The sequence below is a fragment of the Planococcus citri genome, chromosome 3 (genome assembly GCF_950023065.1).
Source record: "Planococcus citri chromosome 3, ihPlaCitr1.1, whole genome shotgun sequence".
NCBI lineage: Eukaryota > Metazoa > Arthropoda > Insecta > Hemiptera > Pseudococcidae > Planococcus > Planococcus citri.
In genome coordinates this window covers 49,661,604-49,685,666 of record NC_088679.1, presented here as the reverse complement: position 1 = coordinate 49,685,666, position 24,063 = coordinate 49,661,604, and the positions used below count along the sequence as shown (strand labels likewise).

Below are 24,063 nucleotides of genomic sequence, written 5' to 3'. Positions count from 1 at the left end.
CCTCCATTATTACTAGAAAGATAAGAATTGAAAAAATATATCGATGAAAACAATGGAAATAAATTTTAATATTAAAAAATGTTTGTTACAGTAAATCTACAGATGGTGTAAACTTGATAAGTACCCATACCAAGTGATAGTAGACATTAAACGAATCTCGTAGCAATAGACAATAATTTAGTGTAATCAGCTCCCTTCGAAAAAGTCTTTTCTTTCAATCTTGTTCTTAAAATATGAGGAATAGGTACATGAATTCTTGTACCCAAAGGAGAACCATTATGATCTATCAAAACTAAATTATTCGTGTCAAATCTAGGAATATTAGATTTTTGAGTTTTTACGACGCCGACAATAATTCCTTTCTTCTTCTCTCCTTTGATCGCCACTAAAACTACATCACCTATAGTACCAATCCCAGTCTTATTATAAACATGAATGCAGTAAGGTGGTTTCCCCTCGGCCATGGCTTGTTTTCCTATGGTACTATTATCTACTACTCGAAGTCGTGTAAGCTTCATTATATGATTCAATGCATTGCTGGTGTGAAAACTTCGGATAGCGGTGGTAAACATATTGAATGTTGGCTCTGAAATAACAGTTCGAGTAATTTATTAAGTAATACTAATTGTAATTGGAAAAATGTTTAATAAGTTGTTTTTGTCTTACTTTTTTGAAATACCTATCAGCTACAAACCGTAGGGATAAACAGCGATTTCAACTGGAAATTTTATGGTCAGGATGGTGTCTGTTCCAACATGAAGCAAGGAAATTAGTAACCGACTTGATTAGACATTTTATAAATACTCTGCATGAAGATATCGAACAAATTTCAATATTTTTTTTGGCGAAAGGAGTAAGCACGGATATCTTTAATTTTTCTCATTTCGATTTCAAATCTTCGAAGTTCAAAAATCAAATCGGCAATTTTGTTATCAGTGAAAAGTGCGATTGATAACAATCGTGATTTCTTTGTAGACTCAAAGTTTCTTTGGAGTTCAGACTTTCGAATGCTATAGGAAGGAAACTGAAACTGAAACCAAATTTGCAGTAAATGTTGAAGTTGACTGTTGACTGTTGAGTAGAAAAATGAACTGTTTTTTTTTTTTGTTTGTACATTACAATTACATACATAAACATAATACATATGAAGAGTGATATTCCAAAACTCGCTTTGTCCATTTTCACAACTTTTCAGGAGAGAGGAAAAACAGTTTCCCTTTAAACGGGTAAATTGGATTTTTAGGCGAGTTTAGCACTTTATTTAGGCGGATTTATGATGTAGGAGTGTAGGTATACATTTCATCCACTAAATACTGCTGAAAAAAATTTCAATAAAAATGGACAAAGCGCGTTTTGGAACATTATTTTTTTTTTTAATTTTTAGTGAATTGGCTATTTAGGTGAGTTTAACACCTCATTTTGGTAGGTTGATGATGTAGGAATGTGAGTTAATACTTCATCTACCAGGTACCACTGAAAACTCAACTTTGATAAAAATGGACAAAGCGAGTTTTGGAATATCACTCTTCATATGTACTTACTACTTAATACTTATGTTAATTCAGAAATTTTTTAGTGGCCCAGTTTTTACCTCACCGCCTCACCGGCCCAAATACGTCGTGGCCCACCGCGATTTTCTCCGGGCAAGTCCGGGCCTGCCTATACTATACATAATGTAAAATGAAGAGCGGTATTTTACCGTGGATACTCTTACGTCCAACTTATTTTCAGTCAATTCAGATTTCAAATCGAATGAAAAATGAATAGAGATGAGAGGAAACTTTCAAAGGAAACTTTCTTGAAATTTTTCAGGAAATTTTCCGGAAACTTTCAAATTTTTAAATTTCCATTTCCATGGAAATTTATGAAATTTATAAATTTTCACCAAAACGCTCACCAGAGTTCAGAATTTTTATTCATAATAAGTGGACTGCTACATAAGCGGCAACTAGCAACCAGCAACTGGCAACTTGGCAACCAAATCAAAAAATTTTGATTTGGTTGCTAGTTCCAGCCAATAACCGAGCAACTTCTTATCATTTTCGTTCCACTGACGCGAAACGAAGTTGCTAAGTTGCCGAGTTGCCGCCTTTGAGTATATAATATACATGATATGGAGGGCTAATAATCCAGCATTCAGCATCTGGTTCAGTAAAAGAACCTATGATAGCGATTTTGATAAATGATAAATGTAAGCGATGAATTGAAGTTCAAATGTTTAAAAATGTTCAAGGGAAGGCTTATGACTTCTTGGGTACTCATTAAACTATTTTTTACTTTACAAAATTGTCTCTAAGGTCTAAAATGAGTTGGGTTCTTTTACTGAACCAAGTCGAGCGCGCTCTACAGAATCCTCCACGGAACCTGCTTTATTAGCCCTCCATATCATGTATATTATATACTCAAAGGTTGCCGCTTATGTAGCAGTCCACTAAGGAAATGCTTGTAAACAGTAAACAAACACCACTAGATTATGACATTTGAAACAAAAAAATATGTTTTTCTTGGTTTTTTAAAAAATTTTTTGAATGAAATTTTCGAAATACGCATATATACACGACTTGGTATCATTTTTTCAACAGGTGTAACAATAACAAACCTGCGGATCAACCATTTTGAGACAATTTCTTGAAATTTAAAAAAATACTGCACATTTTTTCAAAAACAAATACCTATAATTAGTTGTCTCCTTCAAGAAGTTCAAGATATGCATTGTTAATGATTCAAGAATCAATTTTTTTAAATAAAAAAAATTATTCAATGACTAATGAGAGAAAATGGCAATATTTGTCTCAATTGTCGCAATTTCATGCACCATATTAGTTGACCAAATTTATTCAAAGGTTACAAGCTTATGTTTGGAGAAATGAAAATTTCAAATTTGGGTTCCAATTCCAATTTTTGTTTTGATTTCAGTAAAAGCTAATTGGATAAAAAATTGGAAATTATTTCCCCGAAAATGTTCTGGTTTATTTCAGTTCCAGTTACCTACAGTTGAAAATTTTGGTTCACATCCCTGCATTTTTTTTCTTTTAGAATTTTTCTGGTGCAGTTTTTTATTTTTTGTGAGGTATAATCATTGAATTCTTGAACTTGGTCACATTTTTTAATTCATAAAACACCACACAAATGACATTTTATTGCAGAAAATATGAGAATAAATGAAAAAAACAGAATTATTGGAAATTCATGAGTTTGTAGTTGACCAATAACATTTTAAAACTGGCATTTGTTAAATACAGGTATGGGGTGCCTCATTCATCGAAGAAAAATAAATTTCCAGAAAGTTTCTGGAAAGTTTCCGAAAGTTTCTGAAAGTTTCCAAAAAATAAATTTCCTGAAATTTATCATCTCTAAAAATGAATGAAACTTGAAACTTGCAATGTCAAATTAAGGTGAAAAGAAGACTCGAGTGGAGCGGAAGGGTTTATACTTTATAATATAATCAAAATGCGTAGGTATGAGGTACATAGTCTACTTCAGTACTTTATTTCATGGCGAGGTAAGGTACCTACCTAACTTGTAAACGATATTATTATTTTTTTGACTTAATCATTAAGAAGGGTACCTAATAAATGAAATGGATTTTTGTCTTCATTCGACTTATTATTATTACTTTGAGTTTTTGACTTGATTTTTCTTTTGACTTTTTGTTGAAAATTAATTTTTGATGCAAGTAATATCGAAAAAAGTATTTTATGTACTTTTACAAACACAATCCATGACATTTTTGTAATCCTGCATACTTTCATGCAGTAAAGATTGGCAGTTTTTTTAAAAATTATGTGAGTAATGTAATGTTTATACCATATACCTATTGATTATTGTTCGAACAGATTTTTCGAAGTAAAATTTTGTGATTTTTGAAAATAACGCCCGATTTATGTCTTTGAAATATTATTTACGTGATGTAAAATAAATAAGTAGGTAGGCTATAAATGTTTTTTGTGTCCGTTGTTCTTGAATTCTCATTTCGATCTTTGATTAAGGAAATGTTTCGTGTTATGTCTCACCAGTCATCAATGAATTTTAATGGGTTTAATAGGTGTGGAAAATTTCGTTTAAGTATTTATGCAAAGATTGTTCATATAGGCCTACTCACCTAAATATTTCAAACTTAGCATTATTTTTAGTTTAAATTTTTTATTAATTTTTGTTGTATATGTACTTGTGTTAGGTACACCTATTATTTGTTTTTTCAAATTAAATACAAAAAGTTGTTGGTACCTACCTAAATGATTTCCAAAACCCTACTTATTGACGAAAAATTCAGAGTGGAACTCATGTCTATAATTATACTCCATTATTTGTTGGTAAACTACCTACTCATAATAAATTAGAAAACAGCCCATTTTTTGTTTATCCTACACATTCACCCCTCATGTCAAATATGCGAATATTTTTCTACCGGCGCAACATAGGTACGTTTGTTTATTCAAGGTTTATAGATTTTGTATACCTTTGCAAACGCTTCTAATTTTAATACCTTTGAAATGAACGGAAATTGTTTTTGAAAGAATTTTAACCGGATTGTCTCGTACTTAAGTAGTTCAATCTATAATAAGATAGTCCCTTTCTTGAAAAATTTCCAGTCCTTTGTCAGTTTCTCAAACTCAGTACCTAGCAAGTCATCGAATATTTTATTTAACGAATTGAATACATTTCCGATTTTTACAATTTGACAACTAAAGTTTCAAGATTAGTGCCAAAACAAACTCTAACACCCATCTTCTGCTTTCTGGCAATCAACATGCTCGTATAATTGCAGGTGAAAGTGATTTTTTCAGAATCTAGAAAATTCAATTACCTATCTATTCGACTTTTAAAGTACATGCGAGTACCTAGTTGATATTTTTATTTAAAGATTTATTCATACTGTTAGTACTTATCTTCACTTTTTACTGCACATGCTTTCATTGTTTAAAAGATGTGCCTACTTAAGGATGTTCTATCTTACACCCAATATATTTTACTATATTTTATACCTCGTAATAATCGTTATGAATCGCCACATTAAGTAATTATAATGTTGGTAAATCGATTCAAGCTGAAGAAAATAAACTGTAGGTACTTATTTTACTATATATTTGCGTAAAACAAACGAACGATCAATGTTTGTAATTATAAGAATAATTTCGCATTTAAAAAAAAGAGAGTAAATTTAAGTCTGAGATGTCTATACTTTCTATTGCAAATGTTCAACTTTGACCTCTTAATAAATGGTTGAAAAAGTCATAATCCGCGGTTTTCGAATCACTTAGTAGCGTGTTGGTACATCGAAGGAATAAGCTGGATACGTGTACAATAAATGGGGGTTAACTTCTCGCGTGACAGGTACACACTGTGTATTATTATCTTTTGTTTATTTCGCAAAAGCTCCAAGTTTTCAATGTATAACAACGGTTTTTACACGACGAAATAATACAGTATTTCTTTAGTAAAAAATTTCTTTTTTTTTCATTTATTCGCGGTTATTTTCTCGAAAAATAGTGCTCGCGTTGAGGAATGGGCGAAAATCCTACGATGCGATGCGCGCGGAGTTACCTACGTTGATTTCATAATGGTAATTTTTTTCACTTTGGTGTTTTCCATTTACGTATACTTACGTTTTATTTTCTGCTTTTTAACGACAATGATGTTTGAATTTTCTCTGCGTGGTTTTTATTTCGAGCCTTGTTGACGTAAGTTTTTTTTTTTTAATATTTAATGGCTGTACAGAGCACTTGACTGGAAAGGATATCATAAGTATGGATTGTTAATGATACGAAGTACGAAGTGAAATATGTTATCGAGAATGGGGTTTCATGGTACGAAATATAATATGTATATTTTTTATTAATTAAAATTTAAATAAAAGGATCATTAGAAATGACCCTTTTTTAAGTAGGTAGGTATGAATTTTTTGCTTTATTTACAAAAATGTGTTTCAAGTAGGTGGGTGCCAATTGTTAGGTACTTTTATTTTTAATAATGATATTATGGCAAATGAGTCAAATTTTATGGTCATATTATTTTCATAGGCTAGAATTTCACAGAAGGGACATTTTCATGCTAAATAATTAGGCGAAAAGTCAGTCTTTCTCAGCAATAATTAAACTGTTAAAATTTTGAAGTACATATCTATAATTTAATTACTTAGCCTAATACACAATAAAAGTTTTTTTTTTTCATTATTATTTTTTCAAAAAAAAAAATTCACTTCGTTTAAACATGTTGAAACTATATCACGCACACGCATGTCTAAGTTCAATTACCTACAGGTAAACCTTATCTTAATTTATGCTTATACAATTAAATCATAAATTGATTATTTCATTTTATAACGTTAAAAAGAAAACTAAATTTACGAAAAACCGTTGCCAAGTAACATTTACGAAATGAAGGAACAATAATAACTTTTATTTCGCATTATTTTTAAATATGGTAAAACTATGGTGTGCGGTTCTGACTTTGGTATTGCAAAACTAATTCAGATATTAACTCAATTCTACCGTTCCAAATAATGTATTGTTTTCTACAAATACGTCCCAAAAATTGTGTAGGTCCAACATTGGTACTTAATTGAATGTTGTCGTATGAAAGACTGAAAGAGAAAACCAATTCGATCGATTTTTTTATTTTTTATTAAATTACATTTAGGTAGCTGAAATTGGTAGGTAGGTATGTTGTAAAAAATGTAAGAACAACTTAAAACTTTACATCTATAATTTATGTTGTTTGATGAAAAATTTCAGAAAATAAGTAGGTACCTAAACCTATATAGGTAGAGGTACCCGGCCATGTTGGTGATTGTGTACATTCATTTTCATTTACTATACCGTGGCAACACGTTTTTCCCTTCTTTTTACAATAGTAAAATGAGCGAACCACCGTCACCACGTAGCACATTGACCATTCATCATAAACACCATCGAAATGCAAGTTTTAGTGTTCGATCCGATACTAGCGATGACGTCGACAAATCTGCCAGAAAATTTTTTACCACTTGGAGAACAGCGTGCGATAGAACAAAAGATAAAACTAGAGAATTATTAAAAAGAACGCTGTCTTGGAAAGGTCAAGATTATTCCGTAACAAATGATTTAAATACATGTATGGAAGATACTAATATGTCCACAAATACGACGAGTCAGCGTGGTTGGAGTGTACATATTTGGAGTAAGTTGATCGACCTTTTCATTTTTGCTTTTGCTCAAATTTCAAATATTAGTTGAATAAATAAGGCATGTAGGTAATATTAAACGGCTAAAAAATGATTAAAGTCGGTTCAGTTTGAGAGGGTGCCTCGGTTAAGCCGAAAAATATCCGTTTGTTACGCTTTCACGAAATTTTCCTACCTAATGAAAATGCGCATCCACATAGTATAGTTACAACGTACTTACTTATGCAACAAGAAAAAAAATCTGTGCATCCAAGTTCAACTTTAAAATTATCATTCTTGGCAGTCAACATTGAAAACATAATGTAGGATAAAAAATTTCTAACAAATTCTTTGCAAATTTTTACCTTTAGCTTTGTTAGCTTCGTTGCTTATATAAAAAGAACTGCATGCCGTGCAGAAAAAAAATGCATCTATCCTATACAAGTATACAAGTACATACATATGCATTTATTTTGGCAGGAAAACTTCATGAAAGTAGATACTGCTGGCCGCGAACAGAAAATTTTCCGTTTAGCTAGGGTACTCTCTCCATCTCGTGAATCAATTTTAGGTTATCGTACCTATTGTACTTTTGATAATTTTTTAAAAAAATTTAAAGTATCGATTACACTACACCATTTTTAAAAGTTTGTAAAAAGATTAAACTTGTGAAAGGAACATAATACTTTGCATCCCTCGCTTTCACTCTATCTCGCACTTTTTTTTTTTTTTTTTTTTAATGAGAATGAGTTCCGATGAAGAAACAAAAGAATTCATTCTAGATGTTTTTCAAAATTTAGCAGGTTTTTACTATTCTATTATTTTCAATTTTGCGTTAAAAATGGGTACTTTCTTTGCGAATGAAAAAAAAGTGGCGCTTTAATTATAAAAAAGATCATGTAACTTTTCAGCGACATGGGTGAGACGATCTTCATTAGGAGACGATGAAGAAACACCGAAACCTATAAATCTTTCGGACATTCAAAAAGAAAAATTTTCGCATTTTTTTACCAATCTATTGGATTTAGATCGAGATGAATTGATTTCTATCCAAGATTTTGATTATTTAGCAGAGGTATGTGAAATGTTTTAGTAGCTAGGTACCTACCGAGACATTGTTTTTTCACCGATTAATTATTTGGTAGGAGTGCCTATTTAAAAAATGAATTTTTTCTTTTCAGAAATTAAGACATTTCGCTGACTGGTCTCATAGCGGTACTGAATTTTCTTTACTGAAGCAAGTACAGCAAGAATTCATTAATACATTTTTCGTTAATGTAAATAAAGGTAAAATAAATTATTCAATTAACTACATATATAACAGTTTGATAAATATTTAGGTAATTGATATTCATAATCAGCAGTGTCGAAAAGAATGCCGAGAGATAGATTTTAAAATTGTAGTAGGACGAGTAGGTACTTTTTCGAAAATTTTTGCAATTGGGTAGGTTTCCTACTTGTGATTTTATAGATGATTTTAAGTATTCTTGAAAACTTTTGAAAAGGAAGTATTTTGTGATTACTTACTGCGAGCCATGATTACTTTCAAGTCTGTCGGGTAATCAGCTTAGACGATGATCATTTTATTTCCGTTCTTTTGTAAACGAATAATATTTAATTCTATTTGCCATTGTGTTTTATCGCTTTCCTTTGAAAAAATATGTCACTGTTTGACGCTGCTGTGTATCGTAGTACGAATTATACATATCTGAATAAGCAATGAGATAGGTACCTACTTGAATGTGAGCATTTGCAAAAACGCAATTTTTTCAGAATCACCAATAAGTTGTTATATCGAATTAGACGATTGGTTGAGAACATGGAGTAATTTATTGACCGGTGTGGTGGGCATGAGAGACCTTCCATTTTGGCTACAGCAGTTTCCAAAAGTTCTTTTTCTTGTGATAAATAAAAGCGGTAAGTTTTTAAATTGAAAAAATATTCTATACCACAGACGTTCTAAGTAGGTGCACAAAAATACCTAATAAGTATATGTACTACATAACAGATGCTAAAATTGAAACTTACAGGCAATGGTATCTTATCCAAAGAAGAACTGAAAACATTTTTCGCCTCCATAATAGGCTATCATGATATGAATGAAGAAGATTTAAATGAAATGTATAAAACTTTGACCGCTGTACGTATATTTGAAAATATTTTCTCATTTATTCGAAATTAAGTTTGTTACTGAATTATGAAACGCAAAAATTTGACATTTTTTTTTATTAAAATGATGGAGGACTTTTGCCTCTAAAGGTTCAATATCGTACACGTAAACTTTAGACTTTTTTTTTATTTCTGAAGATAAAAGATCGATGTTTTAGAAGCAGTTTCTCTTGTTTAGTACGCCGAATGGGAGTTGTTATAGGTACCCAATATAGCTTTGAATTTAATACCATAATACCACTCAATATTTTAAAAATGATATATTAAACAAAAATTGACTAATGATTATTTTTTTTTTTTGAGGGTTAGTATTTCATAGAAATATGTATGTACATCGATAATGGGTATCAAATGACTCGTAATATTATGCTGATTACAGAATGGCGATTTTCCACTGAAGTTTCATGTATACGAATTGTGTTTCGCCAATTGGTTATTTTGTAAGAATCCAAATGGTCCAGGTCAATGGTTATTTGGAAAATGTGGAGCTCGTCCAGATACGTTTCCAATTGACTATTCTGCCTTATGTGCACCACCAGAAGAACGCGAACCATACGTGCCGGATAAGAAGAGCAATAGACATTCGATAATCGTTTGAAAAAAAAATTAAGTATCTCAAAATTTTATACAAAAAACAATATTTATTCAAAATACGTCTACAAGAGTTGTATGATACAAGTTCATTCAAAAATTCATCGATAACATAAAAATGATAGAGGAATGTAATGTATGTAATTAATTTTTATTAATAAAAGACATTTTCGATTTGTAAATTCGCGCCGTAACGATAGTAACATATGTTGTCCCTTCAACGCCGCATTTATCTTATGTCAAATACATAGTAAGCAACTCAAATGGATTGACGTAAGCTTGTCAATAAAAGTGTTGTACTTAGGCTAACACATTTTCACATTGTCTGCATAATTAAAATTGACCAAGTGAAATTTATGCTGAGTAATTTTCGGTTATACGTGTTAGATATCTTTGTCCAGTTCATCTAAATGGACGCATTTTCAATGTAAATTTGCTTGTTTATATTTGTACTGAGCCATAGCAATCTGAACTTTCAAGTCGACAATTGATTCTCAGTCTTCCATTATAGTATGGATCAAAATTTTCTGCTGTATCTGAAAGTAAAAAAGAAGCGATTTAGTATCAAAAATCATCTTCCTTAAACCATGCAATAGATAATTCCCCGAGCATCCCTACTTGCAGTCTGTTGTACTCGCTTATAGCTTCTCGATTATTCTCATCTTTGATCAATTCGTCGGGCAGATTTGATAAACATTCACTGCAAGAGGAATAGTAAAGCACATTATGAATGGATGTTTTATGACGGATATAAAAAACGTGAAGTAAACAGAGGATAATATTACTTGACACTGGTATCAAGTTTGGCTGCGCTTAATTCAGCTTTCAATTATTGATTTATTTTCAAGCGTTCGATTTTTATTTCTTCTTGCATAGCTTCCATAAGGCTTATCAATTCTTCACTTTCAAATTCCAATGCTTTTGTTTCATCGTCGCTATCTGAATTATTAACAATTTCAAATAGCTGGTTAGTTTACTAAATTATATATTATACCTGACGAAATTATACGAGAAATAAATAGGTAGGTATTGAATGAACTTTAAAAAATATAAACATCTGACATAATTCTCATAATGAAAAATTGATAGATTTTCTGCAAAGCAGGAATCTACTTTTAGGGTGAAAAACACTTGTGATTAGTGACTTTGTATTCTTCAACCGGGGCAGAACCTATTCATTATTTTTTTCCCCCTGCCGAATACTTTAAGTTATCTGCTATCACAATTTATGAAAATTTCCCATAAATTACGAATTATTAATTTATTTTTCTAGCATGTTCATTTAGTTTATTTTATTTTATTACCATACACAGAAAAATAATGAACTCTACCTTCACTAGGAGGATGATTTAAATTTTCTTGACTAGATTCGTAGTTTATTTGCTTATCTAAAGATTCATCTACACTGGGAGTTGTGTCAGCTAGTGATGGCAACGATCGATAGTTTTTACTATCGATAGTGTTTTCGAGTGAAAATTTCAATAGTTTTTACTATCGATAGTTTTTTCGGTAGTTTTCAATTTTCATTAAAAACTGATAATGGATGTGATTCCACGAGGTTGGAGGTTCATTATTACGTTTTTTATCTGAAAAAATCAAGGGACATCATTTTGAGAGAGAAAAAAAGAAACAACACTTTTTTTTATTGAAAAAATGAACAATAACGATCCTTTTTTACAAAAATTTGGTTAAAAATTTAATAAAACATTGGATGATAGTTCGATAGCATCCAAAAACTATCGGACAAACTATCGATAGTTAAAAAAAACTATCGATACTATTGAAAAACTATCGATAGTTTGCCATCACTAGTGTCAGCTCTTGTATTCTCATTGAGTTTTTCCATTAGCAAACTAACACTCCCATCTGAAGCATTATTGGCAGTCGTTTCACCTTCCTCATCTTTATCCGTTCCTTGCAAAGAAGATGTGGATTCCTGTGCTTTCAGTTTTTGTTGTATTTCTTTTTCCAACGATTTCAGTTTACGCTGTAAAAAATACAGAAAATTACAATCAAAATAATATCTAATAATACGTAAATTAAGATTTCCAATTTTAAACCAACCTTTAACTGAGTGATATTTCTTTGTACGCCCCATAATTGGTCTTCTTTTTCTTTACTTATAAATCCTGCATTCATTTCAAAATGAATTTGCCCTAACAGCGATTCTTGCTTAGTTAATTCGCATGTTACAGCTTCCAAAGTAATAGGCATGTTCGGACTAAAACAACGCATGGGTGGTATATAGCTGAAAAAATAATAGGTATGAATGGCTGGAAATGGCGAAATTTAGATTTGGAGGGATAATATCAGTTTTGGGACTTATTTTGAACATTTTTACTGATCAAGTAAGTACATACTTTTTTCGCCAAAAATCGAAAAATGAACTTGGGCAGCTGAAAATTTGGATTTGGTGGTTTTAGAACATGCTCTATCCAAAAATCACCGTCCGTTCAAATCGAAGGCGGACTCGTCAAGAGGTTCCCTTGTAGTAAGTAGTAAGTACATAATTCTGAAAACTTTTGAAAGCAGCATATTGAATGGCCCCAGCGAGGCGAGGGCAAAAGTTTTGGAAAAACTTGTGATTTGATAAGTAAAACAACGTCAATTTTAATGTGAGAATTCGGTTTTTCTGATTTCAACATTTTTCAAATTCAATCACAGCACAGAAGAAAAACCAAAATTAGCCCGAGCGAAGTGAGGGAAAATTTTTTGGAAAACTTGTGAAATGAAAAGTAAAACAACAAAAATTTTAATGTGTGAATTCGTTCTTTCTGATCTAAACTTTTAAAAAATTTTATTAATTAGGTACTTAATGGTTAATTGTTTCTCAAAATCGTGAGTATGAAGAAGAAAACTACATTGGCCCAAGTGAAGCGAGGGCTAAAGTTTTCAAAATTTTTAAGTTTTCAAGAAGCAAAACAGCAGTAATTTTGATGTGAAAAGTCAGTTAACATGCTTGAATTACTTGAATTTGAATTTTTTGCTGATTAAATCAAACTAAAACTTCATATCTGTTGCCTATTATGGTCATACAGTACTTTCTTAAGGGAGTACTGAGTAGGTGAATATTTATCATCGTCATATTTTTCCAAATTATGTACGTACTACAAAACACACTTCTGCAGTACCTAACTGTCTACCTAGTAACTTCTAGGAAATTAGTATAGGTAGGTAGTAGACACTATAGACACTAGACAGGTATTTTTGCTTAAGCGCAACATTTTTCTAAACAAAAAATAATTATTCGTATGTTGGCCTGTAGGTAAGTTAAGATTAGGTTAGTACATAGTACATAGAAGGAGAAATCAATATAAAATAAACGTTGAAACATGCCTTTTCTGTATTTAGAAAGAGTTTTTCAAAATTATCTACATGCAAAGGTAGGACTTTTCTATAATAGGTTGAATTAAAATTGATAACTTACATTGATATAATTCAATCATATACATACATATTACACAATACACATATAAAATGTTCCTAAGATTACAAAAATTGTCTATATTTTTTGAAGCTGGAAGATAGATACATCACAGAAAATTTAAAATTATTTAATAAAAATAGGTGCAATTAAGTATTTACATTAAAAGTAAGTAAGTAGTTAATTACAAATGAGAGGAAAGTTGAAAATTACTATCTGAAACGTTCAATAATGATATCAAATCGATTGCATTTGTAGTAGGTATGTAGGTACATACGTTTGTTTTTTTGGTAGAACTGATATTTTTAATTTTAATTATTTCGCTTAATGGGCAAAATCCCATAGAAAATTTTTAAAATGCACATCACAATCCACTATTCGAAACTCGTTTTCTACCATTTATTTACCAAATTCGTTAGTTTTACTGGGGTATATTACCTATTACTAGAAAGTTGAATATCGCCCGACTCTGTTTCGAATTACTTTTCTCATTCCTTTGACCAATTCTAAAAAACTAAAATCCAAATGACCCACAATGCTAAAACAACAAAAATTGCCCTACCTATTTCTGTTGAATTTCGATAAAAGTATCTAGGTAACTAAAATGTTTTACAAAGAGCTATAGGTACTCGAATTTTAGAATTTTCGATAAATAAAATTTAGAAAAATATAGTACTACGCACTTTTATTTTACACCGACCTTTTTCCATCTAAAAAAAAATTGCCATAGCGTTGAAAATACATTAATTTTTAAAAATGAAATTCTTCAATACAGTATAGTGAAAAAAATACCGAGACTCGAGTTTTCTTTCCAAAAAATTTCAAAATTGGTATAACAAAACTTATTTAACATGTACAAAATTAATTTCTATTCAACAATAAAATCATAAAAACATTGCAAATAACAGTTCTTTTTACGAATAAAAAAAAATAAGATAAAAAGAACACATGCACATCGAATTTCCGTTAATTAGGTACATACATAAAATCCAACATAAAAAATCAATTCACACGTAATAAATAGGTACTAATTAATTTCAGTTTTACCACTTGAACAGAATACTATCATTACAAGTAGCTGAATTTTTACACCATCTAGTTTCCGTAAGTGGTGGGCATGGTTCACCTTTTCCTTTTGGATATTTTATTACTTCTCGTTTACGATTCATTTCGCCAACTCCACACGTTGCATTACAGCTGCTCCATTCTCCCCAATCGCTTACTTTGCAATCACGATAATCTAAAACAAAAAATACGTGGAAATTACAATTTACATAATTGATAATATGTGCCTACCTGCGATTAAGTACCTTTCCAGTATAAGTACATACAATAGATGAAATCTTTCAACTTACATCTTTTCTTTTTCTTCTTCAATTTATTATACTGATGAATTTGCGCATCATTAAAAAATCCAGTTAAAATAGAATTTGACATTTCATCATTGACTAAAGTTGAAAGATCATTTTTGGATGTTGTAATGGAAGGAAGATCAAAAGTTCTGTAATCAAATAAAACGTGGCGAGAATAAATTACGTGTTGTGCACAAAAAAGTCTCAAAATTACTCTACTAAAAGTCAAATACGACTACGAGAGTCTGCTACTTTCTGAAAACAATACAACATACGAGTAGGATTTTTAAAAACCTACTTAGCTTTTTTACTTGGGTACCTATTTAAAATTTCTTTGGTTTACATATATTGTAAAAATAAAAAACATGATAATTTACTAACCCATTTTTAGCTAATTCGCTTTTCAAACGAATTTCTTGCTCCAGTCGTTGACCTTCAATTTCTTGATCGACTTCATTGCTAGTAATTGAATTTTGATTGTCTTTTTGATGATCGGTAATCTTGAACACTTCGTATTGTTTTTCATCTTCTGTTCTGTAGAAAACTTCGCTCAAGTCGTAAGCACGAATCTATAACAAATTGATAACATATGTTTACTATACCCATCTTATTTTATAATCGAAAGGAATTAAAATTTTTGACCACGTTGTAAGTGGTATATAAAACAATTGAATATGTATACAAATTTTGAAGAAAAAAAAACTCATACAATTAGGTAGCATACGAAGCCAAACTTTGTAAGTAGCTGGGCATACGTCCTTATATACTATCACTATGCAAAATTTTAAATACTGATGAAGGTGTTTGCAGAAACAATGCGTTCATTCATTATCATAGTACAATAATTATAAATGAATTCAGTATTGTCCCATTGTTGATTAACTTATGTAAAATCGCAGCATAGCTCTATCTAGAGCAAATATACAACTTGGCAAATTATAAAAGCGATTGTCTTTCTCAAGGTATTAACGTAACTGCCTAGGAAACGGCGATAAATTATGCAACTTATTTTACACACACAATCTTGCGGGTAGGTAAGGTACTTGGAACTACCTAATGGATACTAATCAAAATTAAAATCATTCCCTAGATGATGAGTTTGATTGTATTTCTTCAGCAGGTCGGTGAGATACTATAACTTATATGTATATTATATGGCGCGCAGAATGAGTGATAAAAAGCACGTTAGTTGCAGACGTTAGCATTTTCATGTTTCGTATTCGAATTTTTCATTTTGAAACGTACAAATAACTTTAAACCAACGTTCTACTGTTGATTTACAATTTACATTTGTTGCAACGTGCGAAGGAAAAAAAACCAGCAAAGGTGTGGCCCGGCGGGTGTGAGAAAAAATAATTTAAATAAGGCGTCGTTTTAAAGTCATTTAACATTAGCGGATTGCTTCTTGAAGACTCTTAAAATTGGCGGAAAGAAACGATTCAAGAATGGAATTCCATTCTGAGTTTCGCTGAAATTAAATGAGTCGGAAAAAGCCAATAAAGTGGAAATGAAACAAAGTTTAAAATTTATCGGATGACTGCATTCATGCAGAATGTGCCGGTTATGTGATAAGTCAGAATATAAAGTAAAACTCGGAGTAATCTAATCCAAATTGGCAACGATAAAAAAAAAGCAAATCCATTTAATGTAAAGAAAACGAAGTGAAATTACATTCATTGATTGAAAACTTGATGGATTTCGGTTTTTATTTCGTGTATAAGTCTGCGTGAAATTGTCAATGAAAAATCACACTTCATTATTTTCACGTGGTACGACGTTTCACGCCTAAATTTATCAATCTTTTTTTTTTTGCAGGAAATAAATTGCATTTGGTATGTTGATGTGATAAAATCGTTTTCACTTTATTGACATAAGATTACCTCAACATTTGTTTCACTCATAAGTTTATAATTTACACTACACCTATATGGCTGTGTAGTGTTTATATGTATTTTTCTGCGTGAAAACACGCAGATAATATTTTATTTACCTATTTAAATCAATGACTCTGAATACTTTGATTTTTATCTTAAGATCTGAGATATCTACAGATTACAAAAGAATAATTTGAATATCTAATTCAAATTTAAAACCACGCGGGTTTCTTTTTTTTGGAAAGTTAGTGCTTAAGGGCATATTCCCAATACACCAAACTTTTTCATAGCATAACCAAAATACCTACCTTATTTTACATTGGTCTTATGGGACAAACTTAAATGCGAAAGTTCAGAGCCGCGGATGCAAGGAATGGACTCAAATTTGAAATACATTGTTTTTTAAGACATTTCGTACAATCCCAATATGCATGCATTTGTCAATAGATACATACATTAAATAGTTTTTAAAAAAATAAACTTTCAAGAAATGGGGGATTTTTCACAGAAAGTCCCACATTTATTTAAATTGTATTTTTTTGAAAACTATTCAACGTATCGACAAATGCATGCATAGGATTTTTCAAAATTTATTGGAAAAAATGTAGGTACTTATTTCTAATTTCAGTCCGTTCTATATGCATTCGCAGCTCTGAACTTTAGCATTAAAGGTACATATCCTTAAAAAAGAAAACTCGCCGGTACCATCACAATCTATGTACTTAGATATTATCCGAGTTCAGCCAATGCAAAATATAATCACCTATCTATATACCTACTACTCGTAGGCTCATTCTAGGAACCTAGTTCAATTACTATACAATTGCCAATAATTAACGATCACTATTATTTCATTCGAGAGATTTCCGAGACATTCAATTTTTGACAACTGGATTGTTATACGAAGGTAAGTAGTTGGAACCCACATTATTCTTCGCATTTTCAACCATTTTATTCAAATTAATGAAGTATCTAGCTGCCTACAAGCACCGTTAACATTATCAAAACTGATCGATTTTTCATTGAAGCTTGGTAATTCATTTTTCAACTCAGTAGGTAGGTACTTCAAAGTTTTACAATTAAAATTCGCCATTATAGCTGACGTTACTCTTTTATTCTTCAACATTTTTTTATAAGTATCAAAACAGATTAAATTCCAAGAACGAAACAAAAGTTTATAAGAAAACGAAATTACTCCACCAAAACAAAAAGGACATTTCTAAAACTGCTTTTAAAATTTTGGCAGATAGATCCCAACTTTGCCATTTTTTGTTACGCAGCACACGTTTTCACTAACAGAAAAAAAAAAGTGAAAATCTAAAGTATCTTGACGATTGAAATGACTATTAGGTACCTACTAAATAAATCAATAATACATTTTATTACATTTTTTTTCAAATCGATCGATGAAACATGATTAGGTATACATACCTAAACATAATATACAGAATTTTTACCTCCAGCCAATTTGGGCGATGCCAATACATAATTTAATCTTTCTAAGTACCTATAGTTTGTTGAATGAAAATTATCAAGTTGGTTCGTGTGATAGGTAGGTACCAAAAAAAAAACAAACAAAAAAACGCAGCATTAAAATTTGTATTTTTTTTTCAAATTCAAAATTTTCAAAATAGGTAGAAATAAATAGCACTTAAATCGAGATCATAAGTTTTTATATTAATCGCACAACCAACGCAAGGATATTTTTGAAAAAAAAATTTTCATTCCTCGAATTTTGCAGAAAAAATAAGCACAAAATAACCGAACCAACTCTCATAAAGATAATTAGATACCTACGTGATGGTTTTAGCTAGGTATTTATATGTAGTTACTTAATGGTATAAGCTTATCTATTCTCGATTTCGAACAATAATTTTATTAATTTTACCTACGCGCGAAAATAGGAGATGTAAAATTTAGGTACCTTGATAAATTGAAACGTAGCAATTGGTGGTAACCTTTTTAGCTGAGGATAGAAAAACGAGCCAGCTGGATGAGAAGGATATTTGCTGGACATTCGAAACACTACACCTTGTGGTTGTGTCGGCCAATTAGGGGCAGTGAATGTGAAACCATTATCAGTTCCGGCATCCATCGGATCGCCCTATAATCGTAAAACACCAAATTTATCAAAACAGTTAATTTATAATAACGACTAATAAGCTGTCTATTCTTACATATTATTGCTACCTATAATACATTAGGACCTACACGTGAAACTATTTATGCGAATAAGGGTGATTCACTTGCATCGAGTGAAATGTGTTGGAAAATTTTTCACGGTTCTTAAATCAGATTTGTTGCTTAAGTAAGCAGCAACAGAAACGAATAATATTCGTTGGGGAGTATTGGCTAAAAAAAACTCAAGAGTGTCCCGAGCCTTATGGAAAAAACCCTTATTTTTTTCAGTTCGACTCATAAATCCGTAGGTAGGTAATCATAAATCTAAATTGAATTATTACTACTTTATTTTTATTCGTCTTAATAACAGTAGGTATACAGCAGCTTTTCTTACTTCAATTGTAATGCTATCCAACCAATTTCCATTCACACATAAATTGAACGAATCCACACCAATGAACCAATCCGGAGACGGTATTATTCGAGACACAACCGACACCTAACGCGGGTAAAATTGCGTTAAAATTATACATTCGATAATAGGTAGGTAGGTAGGTATCGTATTGGAAAATTAAACTCTCACCAACGAATGGTTGCCGTCGACCATAAACTGTGTTTCTGTTCTACCTGAGCCCGTGGTAATAGCAGGGGCGTTGAAAACATCATACACGTCGTTTTCACCTTGCCCGATATTGTTTAAATTATCGTCTTTGCCCGTTTCAGCGAAAGTTTTCATCCCATTAGAGGACTTTTTACCGATCCGGAACAGATAATATGTTTTTCCATGTGATCGACCTGCAAAATACATAGGTAGGTATACAGAATAGGTAAATACGAGTAGGTATAAGTATACATAATACATATAAGCATAACCGTGGTGTAGAAAACCTTACGAGACAACATTGAATAAGAAATATGAAAATAAAAAACTAGGTAGGTACTATAAAATGGTGAAAATAGAATAAATACATAATGTTAGTAACCTTTTAACTTTTAACTTGAAAAACATGGTCAATTGACGTAATCAAAAGCTGAAAGTTGAAAGTTCTTTATTTTAAATTATTCACTTCCTTCAGAAGGCAAATACGATTCTGGAAGTTTTACGAGTCACTATAAAAAGAAGCGATAAACTTCGGCATGGAAAAAAAACTTCGTTTTTACGACGAACACGGAATGATTAAAAGTTGAAAAAAAAGTCAAAACTACCATATCATAAGTTTATTCATCGCAAATAAGGCAAAAAACTTCGCTGGGCAAACTGTTCATTAATAAAATTACCAAAATTGTTCGAAATGTCTTTTGCAACTTTTCTTCCGTAATATCTTTCTCATGTAAACAATTTATCACTTCCTTAAAGCGTTTTAAAACTTTTTATGTAGATTTTTTTTCTACGCTTAGTTTAAATATCAGATATTCTATCTACCTAGTTTTCTTCTTCTTCTTTTTAAATTAGCTGAATTGAAAAATATCATGCTGGTAAGTACTTGGGTACTAGTTATGTTGAAGATTATTTTTTTATCTGCCAAAAGAATTGGTGATGTATACGATTGGTTAGAGATGAGTAATTCTTAATCGATCAATTAACTGATGATCATTGTCAAATAGTCAATATTTAAAGATCGAATCGGTAAAAGTCGATTAATCAAAGTAATTGATTTACCCGATCTCCAACGATTGTTTCATGACAAACTTTTTTAAAATCATTACTAGTCTATCTAGATATAGAAAGAGTTTCAACTAGTAAGCATTGAGAGTAGGTATCTAATAGGCACCTATTATTGCTTAAAATTTAGGGTTTATTGTTGATATTCTTGTACTCGAAAACAAACCCATGTCGTGTAGGTACTGCAGTAATCTTTGTTTTTGCACACCCGGTATAAATGTGCTTATTTCTGTAAAATTTCACAGCTCATACGAAGGTTTACCCATTCTCGTTACATGTCAAGCATTCGAGCATTCGAGCAATCGTTTGAAAAATATGTCATGTGGAGAGCCCCCTTGCAAACGTATTATTTACTCAAAAAAAAATCCTCAAAAAAAAAAAATAAAGAAAAGAAATAAATAAAATCGATGAAAAACGTAAAAAATAAGACAGGGAAAAAAAGACTAATCGAGAATTTTTTATCAAAGCCATAGATACATGACAAAAGCAGAATGGAAACTTTACGTGGGTAAGTATATTGTATGCATCTGAAAAGTAGCGAAAGATAGAAGGATTTCAAGAGGGATTCATTTCATAAAATGAAAATGGCAGCCACTTGTCGGTAAAGAATGATAGAGAGACTTTTTCAAATGGTACCGTAACTTCACACAACCATCGGATGAAACTTAGTTGCAAATCCATCACATGAGGTGGAATTTTTTTTCAAACGAGATGAAAAAAAAAATAGGAATAATTTGGGTGGTTTCGATGGGCTCCGTTACTGTTTTGCATATGCATGCATATAACTTATTAAAAGAACACTTGATGGTAATTATACACTAAACGAGCCATTTTTACCGTCAAGATGATCCGGAAAATTAAAATGGATTTTTAATTGCTTTTTACCTCGAGCACTAAGTAACTGGATAGCCGGATAGGTACCATGTTATAATTTTTTAATTTTATACATTTTTCCAACGCTTAGGCGATTTACAAATTACGTACATAAATTAAGTTTTGAAGTACCTAGGTAAGTTATTTGAATGGGGGAGGGGGCACAGGAATACAATAAAAAATCCATATATAAAACAGGCATGTTAATAGATTTGCATAACCAGTTCGCCGTAAATACGGAAAATTCACAATGAGATCTACTTTGATCTAAAAATGAAATCGGGTCCTTCAATTCCACTTGAATTTTGTTCACGAGTTCCTTTTGATGGTGCAGTACAATGACCACAATATCTGTCACGAGCACCCCCTTCCCCCCGCAGACAGATGGCTTTCCGATTTCCCATCATTTTTGTAATGCCTTAAAAACTGTCAACATGAAAAGCTTTTATCTAAACATTGATTAAACTGTTTCCAGGGCTTTAAAAAGATAAAATGGTAGATTTAAAACCAGTAGGTACCTACCAAACTAAAATTTGAAAGACTCAAAATTGCACCTCAAATGTAACTTCAACATTTCGTAATCAGTACAAAATTGTAAAATCATCGTTTAAAAATTAGAAAAATTTTATTGGTAAAGTTTCATTGCTACATAATATCATTATTAATTTACCTACTTTATTATTTTCATCAAAATCATCACAATAAAATCGCTTTATTCGAGGAAAAAGCCCAGACGATTCATTTTTAATGTAATCATTTATTATTTAAATAAATCCTGTTTGTTTAATATCTTTACATTACCTACTTATTATTAAAAGTAATTTTAATCAATTTTGAGCAAAGAGAAATAAATAAAAACGCTAGTTATCAAAAGGATAGGGAAATAGACGTTAAAATATCGTTCGCTATCAAACGTACCTACTTTAATCTGCCCTTCGAAGCGCAACAAATAAACTTAAAGAACAGTCAAGTTCACCCTTTCAAACAGAAGCTAGTCACACGCGCGTAAAGTCGGTTTTTCAAAGCATAATAATCGAGAAAAAACGTCAACGGGAAATTAAAATTGCACCAGTATGACGTAGGGTACCTAGCTAGATACCAGGTATGAGGTATGATATTCGTGAAAATACGCAATTTCAATATTAAAATTTATTTTCAAAACCTAATAAATTATTTGAAAATTTTCCCCAACGAAAAAAAAATGAAGCAAATCATAAATTTATAACTAATGGCAATTAAGGACCATGGATTAAAAGAGGAAATTAGTAATTTTTTTTCAAACATTTCTCTTCCAATTAAAAAATTGCAATGATTTAAATTTCTTTTTTGAAATATTTTAAAAGTTGGAGGGTTTTTTCATGCGTTGCGAGATTTATTCGAGCGAGTAATACCCTAATTTTTCAACTTTTCCCAGCACCTATTACACTTTTTTTTTGTTAGTTTGTGATTTAAAGTGAATTACTTGCCTACTTATTACGGTTTTCACCACACTATAATTTGAGATTTGGACTCGCAATTTAGCCACATTTTACGAATTTTGTTACAACGATTCGTCGCAGTGAAACAATCTATAGCTACCTTAGAAATATGTCTTAATTTTTAATCAGTAAATGCAAACAACAGTGTTGCTTTTATTATCCAAAGAGATGCGTTTTATCGCCCTTATAGCATTTTTCTCGTCAAGTTAGCAACTTGATTGCGAGCTAGCGAGTCTTCATGGCTTCGTAAATGTTCTTTAATCGTAATTTCGAGGTCACGGAGCTGTAAAACAGCGCTGAAATAATAAATATTGACCAGACATGACGGTAAAGCGAATCCCCTTTTTATTAGATTAACCTGCGTCAGATCTTACGTGACTGATTTCATTACTAAGTAACAGAGCTCTGCTACCAGAAAGCACGTTATTTTTAACATCATCAAAGACACGTTTTCTTAATTATAAGATTGCTTTTAGGCATCGACATCACAGATTTCTTGGTAATTTTATTATTCTCGCCATTACCAGAGAATACAACAAAATTACTTGTACCTACTTCAGACATTTTTTTGTTCTTTTTTTTTTCATTAATTGAAAATGTAATTTTACTTAATTACTTATGGACTGTAGGTATGTCTAGTAGGCTGCCAGTATAATCTTGAATAAGTATATAAACGTCGTCATTGTGATACAGGACAAGTTTTTGTACAGATTCAAGTATAAGAGAAGTTTCTCATCAAAAAAGAGACTTACACACCAAAAGACAATCTATTGCATTACCAAATCCATACCAATTCGTATACGAGAAAGGCTTTCGAGTTAAATTGAAGTATGAATGATTAAAATGTGTAGGTATTCTTACTTTTCAAAATGAATGCTACAAGTGTCAGAATAATTCATTTAACAAAAACCCATCTTATTTGTTTTCATCTTCAATTCAATTCGCATGCAGGATTACCTTCACGGTTGGTACAGGTAGATGGATGGGTAAGACGTAGCTCTGTGGGTGGGTACGTTCTACGTTTCTTCCCATTTTTTCATTCATTTATTTTTCTCAATAGTACATTTCGTGGTAAAGTAACAAGGAAAAATTCTTTCTTTTTTTTATTGTTTTTTTTTATATAGGTACATATAGAGTACATGGGAATAAAGCACTTGCAATGTTTGTCAAACATTGGTAAAACTTAAATGTTTCTCCCCCCCCCCAAAAAAAATAAAATTCAGAATCCCCAAACTTGAAAGTCTATAATTTTTTCTTATTTATCTTATATCTATACTGATCGTAAACTATTGATTTTATTGTGTGTAGGAATTTACCTACCCAAGTATCGTTACTTTATATTATTTTAAAAAAATTATTCTTTGCATAAATTTAAAG

At 31.1% G+C, this 24,063-nt stretch overlaps 4 protein-coding genes across 6 annotated transcripts in view; 1 reads left to right on the top strand and 3 right to left on the bottom strand.

The window, feature by feature from the left end:
* Positions 1 to 40: 40 nt before the first annotated feature.
* On the bottom strand, positions 41 to 955 carry LOC135839052 (large ribosomal subunit protein uL14m-like). Its single transcript, XM_065354905.1, has 2 exons — positions 667 to 955; positions 41 to 586 (listed from the first exon to the last, which is right to left on the bottom strand). The coding sequence occupies exon 2, from the start codon at positions 570 to 572 to the stop codon at positions 147 to 149; it is 426 nt and encodes a 141-aa protein (XP_065210977.1). The 5' UTR covers positions 573 to 586; positions 667 to 955; the 3' UTR covers positions 41 to 146.
* Positions 956 to 5,333: 4,378 nt separating this feature from the next.
* LOC135839039 (calexcitin-2-like) lies at positions 5,334 to 10,254 on the top strand. Of its 3 annotated transcripts, XM_065354889.1 has the most exons (8): positions 5,336 to 5,563; positions 5,719 to 5,807; positions 6,854 to 7,158; positions 8,053 to 8,216; positions 8,323 to 8,428; positions 8,915 to 9,058; positions 9,172 to 9,281; positions 9,690 to 10,254. In XM_065354889.1, the coding sequence occupies exons 3-8, from the start codon at positions 6,858 to 6,860 to the stop codon at positions 9,906 to 9,908; spliced, it is 1,044 nt and encodes a 347-aa protein (XP_065210961.1). In that variant the 5' UTR covers positions 5,336 to 5,563; positions 5,719 to 5,807; positions 6,854 to 6,857; the 3' UTR covers positions 9,909 to 10,254. The 3 variants fall into 3 exon arrangements, with proteins under 3 accessions (XP_065210963.1, XP_065210961.1, XP_065210962.1); XM_065354891.1 differs by lacking the exon at positions 5,719 to 5,807 and having other exon boundaries at positions 5,334 to 5,563; XM_065354890.1 differs by lacking the exon at positions 5,719 to 5,807 and having other exon boundaries at positions 5,548 to 5,681.
* Positions 10,255 to 10,288: 34 nt separating this feature from the next.
* On the bottom strand, positions 10,289 to 13,089 carry LOC135839040 (ralA-binding protein 1-like). Its single transcript, XM_065354892.1, has 5 exons — positions 11,966 to 13,089; positions 11,233 to 11,888; positions 10,687 to 10,840; positions 10,520 to 10,601; positions 10,289 to 10,437 (listed from the first exon to the last, which is right to left on the bottom strand). The coding sequence occupies exons 1-2, from the start codon at positions 12,134 to 12,136 to the stop codon at positions 11,679 to 11,681; spliced, it is 381 nt and encodes a 126-aa protein (XP_065210964.1). The 5' UTR covers positions 12,137 to 13,089; the 3' UTR covers positions 10,289 to 10,437; positions 10,520 to 10,601; positions 10,687 to 10,840; positions 11,233 to 11,678.
* Positions 13,090 to 13,222: 133 nt separating this feature from the next.
* The window catches only part of mspo (M-spondin), a 92,043-nt gene continuing 81,202 nt past the window's right edge, over positions 13,223 to 24,063 (bottom strand). The window contains exons 3-8 of the mRNA XM_065354888.1: positions 19,256 to 19,467; positions 19,067 to 19,171; positions 18,476 to 18,655; positions 15,059 to 15,246; positions 14,681 to 14,826; positions 13,223 to 14,565 (exon numbers count right to left, since the gene is read on the bottom strand). Of these exons, the coding sequence (XP_065210960.1) occupies positions 14,369 to 14,565; positions 14,681 to 14,826; positions 15,059 to 15,246; positions 18,476 to 18,655; positions 19,067 to 19,171; positions 19,256 to 19,467 (1,028 nt within the window). The 3' untranslated portion in view covers positions 13,223 to 14,368. The remainder of the gene's footprint in view (positions 14,566 to 14,680; positions 14,827 to 15,058; positions 15,247 to 18,475; positions 18,656 to 19,066; positions 19,172 to 19,255; positions 19,468 to 24,063) is intronic.